Raw genomic sequence first — 15,539 nt, forward strand, 5'->3', positions numbered from 1 at the left:
AATCCATAGTGAAAGGTGGACTCTATTTATCATATTTCATGTTATCAGTTCTTACTAAAGCATACCATCTTTATTACCATACCATCTTTGTTATCAGTTCTTATTAAAGCAAAGCAAAGCAAAAAATTGATCCAATGAAAGGCTGACTCTATTTATCATATTTCATGTCTTCCTTGTAAATATCTCATTTATGCATAATGAGACCTTTATAGACCGGCTTTCATTGAAGGTCAAGAAAAGCCATGTGAACCTAAAGATTAAGCTGAAAACAGAAAATTCATAAGCCGTCGTAAATCATTTCCATAAATCTCATGAATGAAATAAATTGGAGTTGATAACAAGCAATAACAATATTTCACTGAAAAGGTTCGCTTCAACCATGTGGATTACAAAATCTTGTCCGATAACAGGAAACTATAGACAACCAAATCCCTAAATTCACCTTTAAAATATGCATATTTTCTTAACACACCTTCTTTTATAAATCCAACCTTCTCTACTACCCTTTGAGATCCCTTGTTCTTTACATCTACCAGAGCTTCAAGCCTTATCAAGTAAGGTAGATCTTGAAATACGCTGGACACGGTCATCTTCACTGCTATTGTCGCTATCCCATGTCCCCAGTACTCAATAGCTAACGTGTATTTGATATTTACTCTACACCTATCATCTCCTGAAAACTGTCAGACAGAGACATATCCAATTGACCGATCATCCAAACATATAGACCGACGCCATGTGTGGGGTATGGCAACCTTTTCAAGATGATCTAGTGCTTCTTCCCTAGTGGTAATAGAATTCCACCTAAGGTTCCAGGTTACTCTATCATCACTGGCCCATTTCAGAAAATCGTCAACATCAGAAAGCTTGAAGGGACGAAGAGAAATTCTTGCTGGGTCCATAAACAGAAAGGACTAGTAATTAATCTGAGTTGGACAAGATGGATATGGAAAGTGTGGTTAGAAACTAAGGCTAAGGACGATGGCCTATCTATACAAAATATTTTCAACTTTGAAGCCTTCAATTATGGATGATTAGGTGGACTTGCTGACGATAGAAGTATATATGCATTAAGCAAAGTTTGATCCTTATATAGAACTATTTTCATGAATAAAAACATTATCATGTAGGACCTGCCGACCTGACCTGTAACATCCTAAAAAAAATAATAATAAGGATAATAAAATAAAAATAAATAAATAATAAATAAAAAGAATAAGAAAAAAAACAAGATGAGAAAGGAAAAAAAAAGATAGAGAAATTAAATTACAATTTAAAGACAAGTGGCTCGAGGAAGAAAGAAAAGAAAATGCTAGAAGAAGAAAACCATTATTCATTTTGTTCATTTTCTTTCTCTGCCGTGAACTACTAAGGGAATGCCCATTTTTCATCTTTTTTCTCTACACCAAAATTGCTTCAAAATTTCACCTCCAATTAATTTTCCATCTTCTCCCAACACATTTCCAAAGAAGAATTTGAAGAAAAGAAGGGAAATCAAAGAGAAAATTCAAAGTTGAGGGAGAGTGGATAGTAACTAAGGGTTGGGAAAGTTAAAGGTAAGTTAGGGGTTTTTGTTATAGAGATATTTCTTATTATTTTATGTGAAGATTTATGAGAAATATTGTATTAATTTGATTTATTGATTTTTTTTTTCATGAAAAAGAAGTGGAAGGGAAAGGAAAAGAAAAGGAAAATTAGGAATTTAACAAGAGGAATTCTTTTGCTTCTTAATTTTTTTATTTCTCTTATTAGAATTTTCACATGTTCTTCTTCATATGACAAGTTTGGTTGTGTATCCACAAATTCTACTGGGACGATATGAGAGGGATCTGACCTCATAAATTACAAATTCATCATTTAATCCTTAATGAATTAACTATTATTCTTTTTATTATTATTATTATATTTTTTTCTAATATAATATTTTTTTATTTATTTATCACTATATACCTTATTTCATTTTTCTTTTTTTTTTTCATCTAATCCAATATCTCTTCTTTTTTTGTTTGTTTTTTTTTTCATCTAATCTAATATCTCTTTTTTTTCTTTTTTTTTTTCTTGTTACTATATCTAACCAAATTATTTTTTTATCAAGAAAATAGAGTCATTTCATTATATCCATAACTTAAATTTTGGTTAAATTACATATAAATTTTAAAATTTTTTATCTATTAAATCTATTATTCACTTGGTCTTTCTATTAGGGTAGTAAAATTCAAATAGAATATAAATAACAATTTTTTGAATTTATTAAAATAGGGTTGAGCACAAACCTTCCCAAGATCTTGTTGAGATGAATGAGATGGTTATGAATTATTTGATCTGAATTGAATTTGTGTTGATATTAAAAGAAGTTTGGGGGGTTAAAGTTGAAGTTTATAGAAGTGTGATATTACTATTTACAAGTGAAATTAAGTTCATATTTCAAAGGAAACTGTGCCGGATTTTCAGTAAAAAAAAAAGAGTCATGATTTACATATATAAAATAAAGAAAAAATACGAAAACTGTTTTAAAATGTAATATCTCCGGTTCGGTTAATTAAATAACCGGATAGGGGTGTTACATGACCATAATTTAATCTTTTATCAAATGATTCAACTTGTTGGATACATATGTTCAAAGTTCATATATGTAATCCTGTTAAACTATTTTCATTGTTGGCAAAGTCAGAGGTCCTTAACATCCATGACTTGACAAATAATGATCAAATGATCAAGGGGGGAATTCTGTGTCAAACTAAGATGTGCTGTGTTTCCATGGAACTATTGATCGTCTAAGTTAATGGGTCAAACAGGGCGGCCGGAAACCGTAATATTAGCAGAATTATCAGCCCCCACTTTTTCTCGTGCGATGACATATTTTAGCTTGCTCACAAATGTTGGGATTTTTTATCAATTTAGGATTGAAAATGAAAAAATTACTAATTTAAAATAAAAATAAAATATTTATAGATTTGAAATTTAATGGTCAAGTGAAGGATAAAATATAGTAGTCTCAAGTGATTATTTATTTATTTATTTTTACAGTGTCCCTAAATCATGGTTTAATTTTTTTTTAATTATTAAAATATTATAATTATATTAATTAATATATTATTTTTATATTATATTAATTTAATAATTTTATTTATTTTATATTTTTTATTATAATAAAATTTTAATAATATATTTTATTAATTTTAATATATTATGATAATAATATTATAATTAAATAATACTAATTATAAATTTATTTATCAGTGATAAATTTATTGATACGTAATTATAATATTTTATATATTTTATTATTTTTAATATATAAAAATATTATAAAAATTAATTAAAAAAATAAAAAATATTTAAAATTATAATATTATCATATTATTAAATATATATATAAAAACACTGAATTAAATAATTAATTAAAAAATATATATAAATAAATAAATTAATTAATATATATGTTTAAAATTATAAAAATTAAATATATTTTTTATTGGACTGATGCGGTCCTACATAATCACAAAATAATATTAATTTTATAGTATTCTATATAATTATAGAATAATATTAATTTTATAATACTGAAATTATATAGGGTTAATAATATTTTTAATTTAAATATTAATCATAAAATATATTAAATATCAATATATAAAATATATTAATATTTAAAATTATGAAATAAAATTATATTGTAATTAGATATTGTATGCGATTTCCGATTATTTTTTTAAAATGGATTAACCGATTATTTATAATTTATTAAAAATAATAAATTTAATTAATCTATACTATAATTAGATTAATTAATTAATTAATTTTTTTAATAAATTATAAAAACTCAATATTATGGTATAATTTTTAATAATAAAATAATATAATAATTTTAAACATTGTTCGTAATTATTGGGTTGTTTATAATTTATTAAAAATAATAAATAAATAAATTAAATAATTAATTCAATGTTGAATAATATTATAATTTTAAATATTTTTATGTGCAGTTATTCACTATTAATTTTTATAATATTTTTATATATTAAAAATATTTTTATAAAATATAATAACTAGTATCAATAAATTTATAATTGGTTATAATAACTAGTATCAATAAATTTATAATTGGTTTTAATACCTTTTAAAATTATAAAATAACATTAAAAGTGTACTAATATTATTTAATTATAGTATTTATATATTAATTTTTTAAAATAATACAAAATTTTATTATTGAATAAATGATATTGTATCATTGGATTATTTTTATATATTTAATCGCAAGTGAATTATTTTAAATTATTTTTATATATCAAATCGCAACTAAATTATTTTACATATCTAATTATAATGTAATATTAATTTTATAATTTTAAAATTATATATTATCAGTAATTTTTTATTTAAATATTAATAATAAAATTTATTAAATATTAATATATATATTTTAAAAGAAATAAAAATTATAAAATAAAAGTTAAAATTTTTCAATTTTATTTAAATGCATGTACGATGACATAAAATATACAAGTATATTAAATATTAATACATTAAAATTATAAAAAATATTTATTATTATAAATATATTATTATAATATAAATATATTATTATAATATATTAATAATTAAAAAAAGTGACACCAGACTATTATTTAAAAAAAATATATTTTAGCGCTACAGGCTGCCATCAAACTCTAAATCTACTTGTATTTTATCTTTACTTTAAATTGATAATTTTTTCTTTATTTTCTAACTCTAAATTAGCAAAAAACCCACTCCAAGCAAAGTAAAGCAAAATTTACCTTAGAAGCTTGAACCCAATTGTCTTTTTATATTTCAGTTCGAAGTAGTTTCTTGCAGCTATTCTTCATTTAAATTTCATTGTATTTGGTATTAACTCTCCGATTACTCATATATTCTTCTCTAACTGTACAAAATGGAGCGTGGTTCTTCTGCACCAATAACAGACTTGCATGAAGGGGGTAACGAATTACCAAACATCTCACTTCGTCCATTGGAAGTCTCCGATATCGATGATTTCATGGTCTGGGCTTCTGACAAGAGAGTGACTCGTTTTTGTCGTTTCTGTCCTTACACTAGCAAAGAAGATGGCATAAACTATATCAAAAACACTGCTGTACCCCACCCTTGGTTTAGGGCAATATGCCTTAACAACAGGCCTATTGGTTCCATTTCAGTGACAAAGAATTCAGGTATTGATATATGCAGAGGAGAACTTGGCTATGTTCTGGCTGCCCAATACTGGGGAAAGGGGATTGCGACAAAGGCAGTGAAAATGGTGGCCAAAACCATTTTTAACCAGTGGCCAGAACTGGAGAGACTTGAAGCCTTGGTAGATGTAGAAAACGTGGGTTCACAAAGGGTACTAGAGAAGGCTGGCTTCATGAGAGAAGGTGTTCTAAGAAAGTATTGTATTCTGAAGGGAAGGTCTAGAGACATGGTGATTTTTAGTCTTCTTTCTACAGATCCTGTAAATTGATTGTAATTGTTTTTGCAAATCTGTCTACATCTTGAGTGAGTAATTAATGTGTGAAAGATATTGTGACAACTTATGTATTCCCATGGACATATTTTAGAGACGATTACTGGATATGTATGTGTTTGCCTTTGGATCGATCGTTGAATTCCATAGCTTGGTTCCCATGAACAATTGAACATCGTTTTATAGCTCCTGTCTTCAAGAACTCCTTACTATTTATGAACGAACCCTGAAAGCCCACGTAGAATTAGAAGTGTCGTAGGTTCATTGGGCTAAGCAGACAAAACTGAACTGTTAATTCCTTATGAAGCCCAATATCGTTTTCTCAAATCCCAATCCTCCCAAAAATCTGAACAAAATATAAATTGTAGGTCCCTGGCATGCTCACATGCGTGTCCGTCTTCCTCAGCAAAATCCAATTCTCAGTGAAGTCTGTGTTTCCCTCCTCTCCATAGCGTATCTTGCGTCATTATTCATCAGTCTTATAACTTCTTTCAATTCCCCTCTCTGTGCTTATTCTCTATAGTCCAAGGTCCCAACTATCTTACGGATGGATCCTCTCACCGCTCTCCGTGAGTTTACCATTCGCGGCGAAGTGGACAAGATCGTCCGAGTTAACGACGAGTTCCGTTTCGGCAACGACTACAGCTTCCCTTGTGCGATAAAGACTGCTTATCGCTCCAAGCAGGGGAATCTCTACACCCTCGAAACCCTCGTTTACTACATCCAGAACGCCAATCTCAAGTTCACTGATTACCTCCAGAATGCTCGCGCCCTCGGCCTCCCCGCCATTACTTTTATCGACCGTAAGCCTCTCCTCGATTACCTTACCGGAAAGCTCTCTTCCACCGACTCCATCGTTTTCCCTCTCCCCCAGCAGCAGCAGCAGCTTCAACAGCCCCAGCAAAACCCTAATGCTGATCTCGCCCATGAGTACCGCCCCGACGATCCCGCTATCCTCGATTCCAATGATGCTGATGCAGCAGGAGCTGACAATGGTAAAGAGGAGGATCCTGTGACTATGATATACGCCATGGAGAGGCCTCTCAAGGATAGGGAGTCTTTGTTGGAGTGCAAGAATAGAGATTTTTATAGCGTGCTGGTGGCTTCTACCCGCCGGGAAGAGGAGAGGCAGAGAATTGAATCTCAGCAAAGGAAAGATGGGTTGGTGGCTAAGAGTAGATTGATGGGGGCTGACGATAGAGGAATTGGGTATGGTGATGAACTGAGTTATGATGCGACGCCCAAGCCCAAAATGCATTTGAAAGGAGGCAAATTTGGGGAGGGAGTGCCCATAATTTTAGTTCCCAGCGCTTTTCAGACTTTGATTACTATTTATAATGTTAAGGAGTTCTTGGAGGATGGAATTTATATACCCACGGATGTCAAGGTGAAGCAAATGAAAGGGGCGAAGCCAGACTGTGTAACGGTACAGAAGAAGTTTAGTACTGATAGAAATAGGGTGATGACTGCGTATGAGGTCAGGGACAAGCCGTCTGCACTGAAGGCTGAGGATTGGGATCGGGTTGTGGCTGTCTTCGTGTTGGGAAAAGAGTGGCAGTTCAAGGATTGGCCGTTTAAGGATCATGTGGAGATATTTAATAAAAGTGAGTGAACTTAGTGCTACATAGGATTGGTGCTTCAATTTTTGGATTTGTGTTTTCCATTTTATAATTTTGATCGTGTAGATTTTAGGAGGATGGTTGGTTACACGATGAACAAATCGTATGGACTTTTTACATACCCTTGTTTATCAATTAATTTGAAGAATATTTGGGTTGAATTTTTTACAATGCTCTTTACTAAAAGTTAGTTGATGCAGTAATTGGATTTTTCATGCGGTTTGAAGATGACAGTGTAGAATCAGCCAAGACTGTGAAGCAATGGAATGTAAAGATTATCTCGGTGAGCATTTGTTTCGTCCTTCAGTTTCTTCATGCTTAAAATCTTGGTTTTATTTAGGTTTTGCTTTGCTGGTCGCCAGTTTTTCTTTTTCCCTATTTTTTCTTCCTGGTTTGTGTTGTGATGATTGACATGTAAATAATTATTTAAAACATGCAGATTAGCAAGAACAAGAGACACCAGGATAGGGCAGCAGCATTGGAGGTGTGGGACAGACTAGAAGAGTTTGTGCGCTCACGGTCACATTCATGAAGTTCGTATCTAGACTTGCACATTTTTTCCAGTTTGTTAAAAGAAAGTATATATACTTGACGATATCTATTAGTAGTTTTCTGACATATGGTGAATATATTATCCTTTTCTGGTGGATTTTGATTTGCTTATTTAGTGTGAAACATATAGTGTTACCTTTGAATAATTGTTTCCTTTGGATTTGATTCGAAATAAATCAGCCTGTGAGGTAGCAATTTTTCCTTGGGATGTTAGGATCATGAAGATTATGGATGGAATAAAATATAATGTTGCCCATTAGATCACATGCCTGCACACATGGCATTCTGTATTTTCTGAATGTTATATTGATTTGAATGATATATCAACTATGGGCTTGAGCTAAACCCTCACAGTTTTCCTGTGGCATCATCCTTACTCGTTCAGTGGATTTAATAATCTAACTAAAAAGTGTGTGTAGCCATATTGATGTACACAAGATTGAAAATAAAAAGGAGTCATTCCTATACTTGGGTTCTGTATACTGTACTATAAGCTTTGGTTTAATCTGCATTTCCTGAGGAAAGAACAATGATCCTAGGCACTCTGTTTGCGTTGTCATCTATTCTAGTTGGTGAAGAGCCATTATTTCTTCTCATCTGTATTAAGGTTATTTTTATTATAGCAGATTCTTCATATAATGGATAGGAAATATTAGTCCATGGCTTAATATCTTGCCATATTAGTTGGTATCTCTCGACACACTTTTGTTCAAATGCCATAATCTTTTTATATGTGTTCTTCTTATCCGCATATTTAGGTTAGTAAGGTGTTAGGATTTTCAGTTGTCCGCTTATGGATACTTATTTTTATGGTTAGTTAAGAGGTATGTTTCAACGCCTAATATGCTTCCAAAGTTAGAACTTGTGGTAGCTGATGGTTTTCCTTACGTTCATTTCTGCACCCAGTAATTGGTATTTATTCTTAAGACTACTAATTTGCATGGGTAGATGGTGAACTATAGAAATTTTCTCTTTTTGATGCAGTTATGAAAATGGAAACTGTATCATGACAATTTTGAGCTGTAATTGGATGGACATTGTTGAGGAGTAATGGGAATGCCTTGTTCTGTATCTATGGAGATGTCTATGGTCACCCCATTGCTCGTCTTTTGGTGGATTTAAATGCCAATGGCGTGTTGCAGCTGATACTCTGCTTCCTACGGAACTGACTTGTGTTTAGACCACAGAATTTGCAGAATAAGGTCTGTTTTGACGATAATTTGCTTCCATGTATGTTTTTGCGTTTAATGGTCGAAATTTATGGTAGGAGATGGAGAATATCTTTAAAGATGTACAAAATTTTGGTTTCTTGGTAGTTGCCAACTAAATGCCATCACGGCAATTTTTGTTTATTCATTTTGGTACCTTTTTTCCCCCCATCTTTCATCTGTAATGTATTTCTATTATTCCTTGATGTGTCTTGAGCATTTGGCTGTGGTATGCATACACTAAATATTTTTATTGCAAAGGGAAGAGAGCAAGAAGTCTCTTCAGTAATACAAAACTACACCAACCTCAGAGGAGATTATGAAAAATAAATAATAGATACACCCCATCCAAAGGGAAATAAATAAACTATACTTAAAATAATAGCTGGGAGTATCAAGATGCGGCAATAGTAAAAGGTGGACAAGCTGATCAGAGAATCAGTATGTCATGAAGGCTGAAACATATGAGGCTGCAAAGAGAAGGAATGATAGCAGTGTGATTGACATTTTGATGAGGCTTCCATTTGAGGTTCCAGGGCCATCTACTTCTGTTGATGGTACAGTTTTAGATCCAGTTCCTACAGCAACAAAATAAACAAGTTAGACGAGAACAAAGAGAAGAATTTGTGCAAGGCTCCTTATCGGTGAGCTATCTCTGACATGTTAGTGAATACTCGCCAAAAGTTAAGTTTGAATAATACCGCTAATATATTACATGAATTCTACATGAAATTTGCAATTTTGCAGTTTAAGAATTGTGCTGTACCTGAAGGTGTACTTGGAACTTCTGGCGTTCCTGCTGGAGATGCGGCTGGAGGAGAAGCTGTCCAGATACAGGTAGTACAAGTTAGAATTAGGTTGGACTGAGATTTTTAATGTTCGGTGACATCATCAAAGTTAATGTGGATATTTAGCTTCTTATTTCATTTTAGCAAATTTCCTGGTTCAAACTAAATATCAAGGATCCACCTTCAGAATCAGGGAAGCAATTGACTTTTGGCATGAAAGTTTAAATTCGTAGGACGTTGAGATTGATTGATGAGAGAATTCTTACCATTGCAGCGGCTGATGGGAGGAGTCTGAACATTGCAAGCACCAGGTAAGGCTAGGGCCTGGGTCTGATTGATGTTTATCCCGAGTGATGAGCCACCACCACTTAGAACCTCACACAAGCACTGGGGGGAAGAGCGAACTACACTAGAAAGCTGTGTGCAGCACTGCGAAGATGGAGTTGAAGAATTGCCTGTGATGTAGTTCAGGCATGGTGACATGCTTATTAAGACGTTTGTACAACTAGATTGAGCCATGGCTCCTGCCCATAGCATGCTCATTAAGATCAGAGCAAAATTCAACGCCATCTCTCTGCGTGCCATTGGGTCGTTAGAAATGCCTGATGAAGGTGAAAATATCTTGCAACTTCTTTAGTTTGATTAGCTTGCTGGAATTAGGAGAAAGAAGTGTGGCTTTTATAGGAACGTTGAGGCCAGGGCTGACGAACGAGAATTGGATTGTGTAGGTGACCAACTATTCCTAATCTCTTAACGGCTTCGTGTTAAACTGCAGAAGGTGTTCAAACCTGGAGACTTGCAATACGTGGCTTGCCTGGGAAGGCGATGAAGGTCGGTTGTGTGGGCGACCAACTTGTGGGCCTTAGGTACAGGGTAATATAAGGGTTCAAACTGGAAGAATTCTGGAAATTCCGATTCCATCAGGAGAAGCATAACGTATTTCTGACTCCACCTTTACTTGAATTTGCCTTTGTACCTATCTCTTTTAGAATCCGAGTGAAATGGTTCAGAAAGCAGAAAATTCTGGTGGAAGAAGATTAAAGGAGTTGCTGCCTTTGACAGTGTCCTGTTGCTTCAAACCTAAGAAAAATTTAACCACGGTATTTGTCCGCAAGGAATAGGGTCAAACTTGTCTCATAAGTATGGGTGAGCTATTCTTGTTTTCCGGGTGAGACGATGACCAATTCTGGACACTCGAGTACCCAGAATTTATGACCGCATAGGCATAGGAAACGGTTGTAATGGTGGTATCGAGCAAGGCATAGAAAACTCGCATTCACTTAATTTAGCCATGAATATGAGGAGACATTGTAACGATGTAAAGTTCAAATACATCAGTGAAATATATCAGATTCACATCGTTATTTGGAACATCTATTTTGTCAAACATCTAAAGTTGATCATTCAATCCCCGACTGCTGAGAACTCCACTAAAGAATACGGAGCCTAGAGCTCTTTTTACTATGCTAATCTACTCCAAAGCAAGTGTAACAGCAGATTAGCAAGCACAAATCACTTGTACAATACAACGCAGTAAAAACAAGCGCGTGCCAAACATAAAATGGAAGGAGCAACTAGAACTCAGAAGCTATTAAAAGTTGAGGCACATGACGCCATGAACGTAACAAAGAGAACGAGCCGAAGAGTCATTATCCATTTTGAGGCCATTGGCAGAGCTTGCCCCAGTCGCTGGAACTGTTTTCAGACCCTCCTGAGCCGCCAATACGTGAAGGTAGTGAACTATTAGAGCATGTTGCTTTGCCTTGAAAACTAAAATGGAAATGCAAATCAATTAAAGTCCACATTCTAAACCGATTAAGCAATCAAAAAATTTTACAGGATTTAAACATTTTAAAGGTACGTGTTGGTGAAGGGGTAGTTGGAAGAATTTGAAGGATCAGCTGGCAAACCTTCAGGAGAACCTACTGGAAGATCAGACGTTGAAGGTACATTAGCAGCTGCACAAAAATCAAACCATCAAGCTTCAAATTCAGCGATATTAAAGCACATCCATGGACGTTTAAATTTTAGCCTTGCCATCATTGTCTTTGCTGATAGGAGTTGTCACATTGCAAACCAGGAGGCGCCAGAGCAAGCGTCTGGTTGATAGTAACGCCCAATGATGCCCCGCCATTTAGTAGTGTGAGCGGCACCGGGGCTGTGATTAGACAACACTAGCCAATTGGGAGCAGCACGAAGCAGATGGAGTTGGTGAGCTTGCTGTAACATAGTTTAGGCATGGAGACAGACCGATGATCACATTGGTGCAGAATAATTGTATCGTACCCCCGAAACCAAAGCACCCCGTCTTCCTCCTCGCGAAGAAAACAGAGCTTTGCTCTGTTATTTAAAAAAAAAAATTTCCCTTTTAATACAAATCTTCTTCTCCTCATATGAAATTCAATTTTTTTTTTCAGAAACTTCAATATTTAGACAGCTGAGGTTTATTTTTTTATTTAAATTATTATAATATAATTTATTTTCTCTACCGTTAAACAATAATTTTTATAATCTAAAAATTAAAATGAGATAAATTTTAGTTAGATCAATGAAATTTTATTTTTTTTTAAATTGATAATTTTTATAAGTTAATTCAAATAATATTTATAGTTTATTGTGTATTTTTGTTGAGTCTAAAAGCTAAAATATTATCAAATTTTTTTAAAAAATATATATATTTAAAATTCTCGTTCTACATTTTATATTTTTATCATAAAATATTTATTTAGCATTTAATATATTATTTTTCTTCTTAATTCTAGAGGAGAATCTAGCCTTCATTATAAATAATAGGAGTGTTCTTACGGTCTAATTATATATATATATATATCTTCATTATAAATAATAGGAGTGTTCTTACAGTCTAATTATATATATATATATATATGCTATTTTATTTATTTAATACGAAAATAGATAAAATGAATTCATATTTAAAGCACACCCAAATAAATAACTGAATATACTTTATATATACACCAAACAGATAACACCCTGATCACAAGTGATTTATTTTAATTTTAACATATATTTATATTGTCTTTATGACAACGCTTGATATAAACAACTTTTGGAGCGTATGTCATCTTTAGAGTAGTAGTATACAGAATGTCTCCAAGAGTACAACCTGACATATACCCCAAAAGTTGTCTATATTAAGCGCTGTCATAAAAACAATATAAATATATGTTAGGCTGAAAATAAATCACCTGTTATCAAAGTATTATCTGTTTGGTGTATATATAAAGTATATTCGACTATTTATTTAGGTGTGTTTTAAATTCCATTTTCATTAATTCAAGTAATATGAATTCGTTTTATCTATTTCACTATTAAATAAATAAAATAAAATAATATATATATATATATTAAAAAAAATATTAATATTATATATTTATCCACTCACCAATACAGAATAAAATAAGCTTAAATTACATGAACACCCCTATTATTTATACTGAAAGTTGAACACTCTTCCTCTAAAATTAAGAAAAAAAATAATGTATCAAGTGATAAATAAATATTTTAAAATAAAAATATAAAAAGTAAAATGTAAATTTTAAATATATATATTTTTAAAAAGAATTCGATAATATTTCGATATAACTAGTCGTACCAAAATTACAAACTTTTATCTTATTTTGGATAAAATCATCATCGGTCTAACTAAAATTTATCTTATTTTAATTTTTAAATCACAACAATCTAAATAATGGAGAAAATAAATTATATCATTGTAACGACCCCAAAAATGGACCGTCACCGGCGCTAGGATTCAGGTCGGCTTAAGACCGCCAGAACCCGTAGCAAGCCTGCTATACTCTCTGTGTACTTGTAAAACTCATACATGATCATACATTTTTTGTGAAAATAAACTCTTTTCTGAACCAAGGCTTAACCTGTGCATGCACTATCTCTGTACTCTGTACTCATGTACTCTGTACTCTGTATCCCTGACTAGAGCTTGCTCTAGATGGGTTAACTCATACCTGTTAAGCCTGGTTTTCACATACAGGAAAACATATATACATATACATATCATGTACAAAACATACATCACTAGGTCAAGCAACAACTATTACATCTCTTTAATATTACATGTCCACTCTAAGCTATTACAGATCTCTTTACTTTTTCTGTACTCTGCTGGACTGTCCCTGTACACTGTACACTGAACCTGCAAAACTGGGGTTAAGGGAGTGGGATGAGCTCTATAGCCCAGTGAGTAGAACAGTAAAACATCTCAGTAAAATAAGAGACGAAACTCAAGCACCTTCGGCGGCACCTTCGGCGGCCGAATCCCCCAAACAGAGCCGAACATGCAAAAACACTCGGGGGCAAGCTGTGGCAACCAAGTCACCATGCAGGAGGTTCGGCGGCCGAATGAACCTTCGGCTGCCGAACCTGAGTTCATCCAGAACTCAGCTTCAACGGCAAACCATCTCCTTCTTCCCTTCAATCTCTCCAAACATGCCTACCTCCTCTACTCAACTCACATATACTCAAGTATATGTTCACAGGGGTCCAAACCTATCTAATAACCCAAACAACAAAACAAACAGAACACATAATCATGTATACATGCATAAATCACCACAACTCCCATTTAAAACCTAAACATGCATCTCTCTCTCCACAACTCCCATAAAACCTTCAGCAAACTTAAAAACATGTTCAAGAGCATCACTTACCTCCTGTACCAAGAAGATGAACACTCTGAACTAAGGACAACAGTCCAACTCTCCCCAAACTCTCAAACTCACACAAACGGAGCTTTTTGCTGCAAAACATTCAAACACTCTGTATGAGCTGCTCAAACTCAGCAAATAAAGCATAGGAGACGTGGCCAACTTCTGGCAACAAATTGGACATAACACCTGTCCAAAATGCTGACTAAGGATGCCCAAAAGCTGGCTGGCCAACTCAATTTCGGCTGCCCAATCGCATGCAAACTCATGCAACCTTCGGGGCCGAACTTCCCTTCGGAAGCCAAACACTTTCGGCGGCCGAACTTGGCTCAACTGCCTTAGGTCATTTCAACTCAAAACTATAAAACTGTAAAACCATAAAACACCTTATAACACTTAGAAAACATAACTCCTACCCTTAGATAGAATCCCAACACCCCGGATTCCACCAGACAATAGGAATTCCGGTGCCGGACTCTAACCGGGTATTACAATCATAATAATCCGAATAAAGGGGATAAAACTCATTTGTACAAATATTGAAATCTATGGAAGATATTATTGAATTTCTAATTAGGATATTGACTCAAATGTGGATTTAGAAGAAGAATTTTGAAGATTTATGGATTGATTAAGTTGAAAAGGGAAAGATTTGGATTAAAAAAAGAATTTTTTTTTTTTTTTTAAATAACAAACTTTTGCTCCTGATGACCGTCGAGTTTCCTTTGCCCTGAGTGAGGCCGGACCCAAAAGGAGAACAATAGCCCAAAACTCATCAAGTCCTCCCTAAGCAAGATCGACCCAGCGTTTCAAGTCTCGACCCGGACACGCGGGGTAGGCCAGATCCACCATGAGCGTGGATCCAATAAGAAGAAGTCTAACCCAGTGAAGTGATGCGGGAGAGAATAGTAGGCCCAAATAGCTCGCAGCCCTACCCGCATGTGCACTGGAGAGAATTAAATGACCGCCTAGCGTGGAGAGGGGTCTGACACGTCCGTACATACGAGCCCGAGTGACATAGACAGGTAACATAATGGCAGGAACAGGGACAGGTAAAAAAGGGGGGTCTTCTCTTTCAAAAGGGCTTCCTTCTCTTCTCCTTGGGGACTCCGTTTTTTATTTTTCTCTCGGCAACTCTTGCCCAAATATACTACTCTAATTCATAAAATCTGACGAGGGTCTCCACCGGGGCATCCCCGGTA

At 33.7% G+C, this 15,539-nt stretch overlaps 3 protein-coding genes and 1 pseudogene across 6 annotated transcripts; 2 read left to right on the plus strand and 2 right to left on the minus strand.

The window, feature by feature from the left end:
- Nucleotides 1-386: 386 nt before the first annotated feature.
- LOC110601396 lies at nt 387-902 on the minus strand (annotated as a pseudogene).
- Nucleotides 903-4,791: 3,889 nt separating this feature from the next.
- LOC110601660 (uncharacterized N-acetyltransferase p20) lies at nt 4,792-5,639 on the plus strand. The gene has a single exon (XM_021738880.2). It carries the CDS (start codon nt 4,916-4,918, stop codon nt 5,477-5,479), a length of 564 nt encoding a protein of 187 aa, XP_021594572.1. The 5' UTR covers nt 4,792-4,915; the 3' UTR covers nt 5,480-5,639.
- Nucleotides 5,640-5,848: 209 nt separating this feature from the next.
- LOC110601659 (protein CDC73 homolog) lies at nt 5,849-11,020 on the plus strand. Of its 4 annotated transcripts, none has more exons than XM_043951170.1 (7): nt 5,858-7,086; nt 7,302-7,384; nt 7,541-7,634; nt 8,638-9,505; nt 9,609-9,698; nt 9,924-10,260; nt 10,378-11,020. In XM_043951170.1, the coding sequence occupies exons 1-3, from the start codon at nt 6,030-6,032 to the stop codon at nt 7,631-7,633; spliced, it is 1,233 nt and encodes a 410-aa protein (XP_043807105.1). In that variant the 5' UTR covers nt 5,858-6,029; the 3' UTR covers nt 7,634; nt 8,638-9,505; nt 9,609-9,698; nt 9,924-10,260; nt 10,378-11,020. The 4 variants fall into 4 exon arrangements, with proteins under 4 accessions (XP_043807107.1, XP_043807105.1, XP_043807106.1 ...); XM_043951171.1 differs by having other exon boundaries at nt 10,425-11,020; XM_021738879.2 differs by lacking the exon at nt 9,924-10,260 and having other exon boundaries at nt 10,425-11,020.
- On the minus strand, nt 9,093-10,401 carry LOC110601661 (non-specific lipid transfer protein GPI-anchored 5). Its single transcript, XM_043951173.1, has 4 exons — nt 10,269-10,401; nt 9,916-10,235; nt 9,628-9,684; nt 9,093-9,439 (listed from the first exon to the last, which is right to left on the minus strand). Exons 2-4 carry the CDS (start codon nt 10,232-10,234, stop codon nt 9,300-9,302), a joined length of 516 nt encoding a protein of 171 aa, XP_043807108.1. The 5' UTR covers nt 10,235; nt 10,269-10,401; the 3' UTR covers nt 9,093-9,299.
- Nucleotides 11,021-15,539: the final 4,519 nt, after the last annotated feature.

The sequence above is a fragment of the Manihot esculenta genome, chromosome 15, assembly GCF_001659605.2.
Source record: "Manihot esculenta cultivar AM560-2 chromosome 15, M.esculenta_v8, whole genome shotgun sequence".
NCBI classification, from domain to species: Eukaryota; Viridiplantae; Streptophyta; class Magnoliopsida; order Malpighiales; family Euphorbiaceae; genus Manihot; species Manihot esculenta.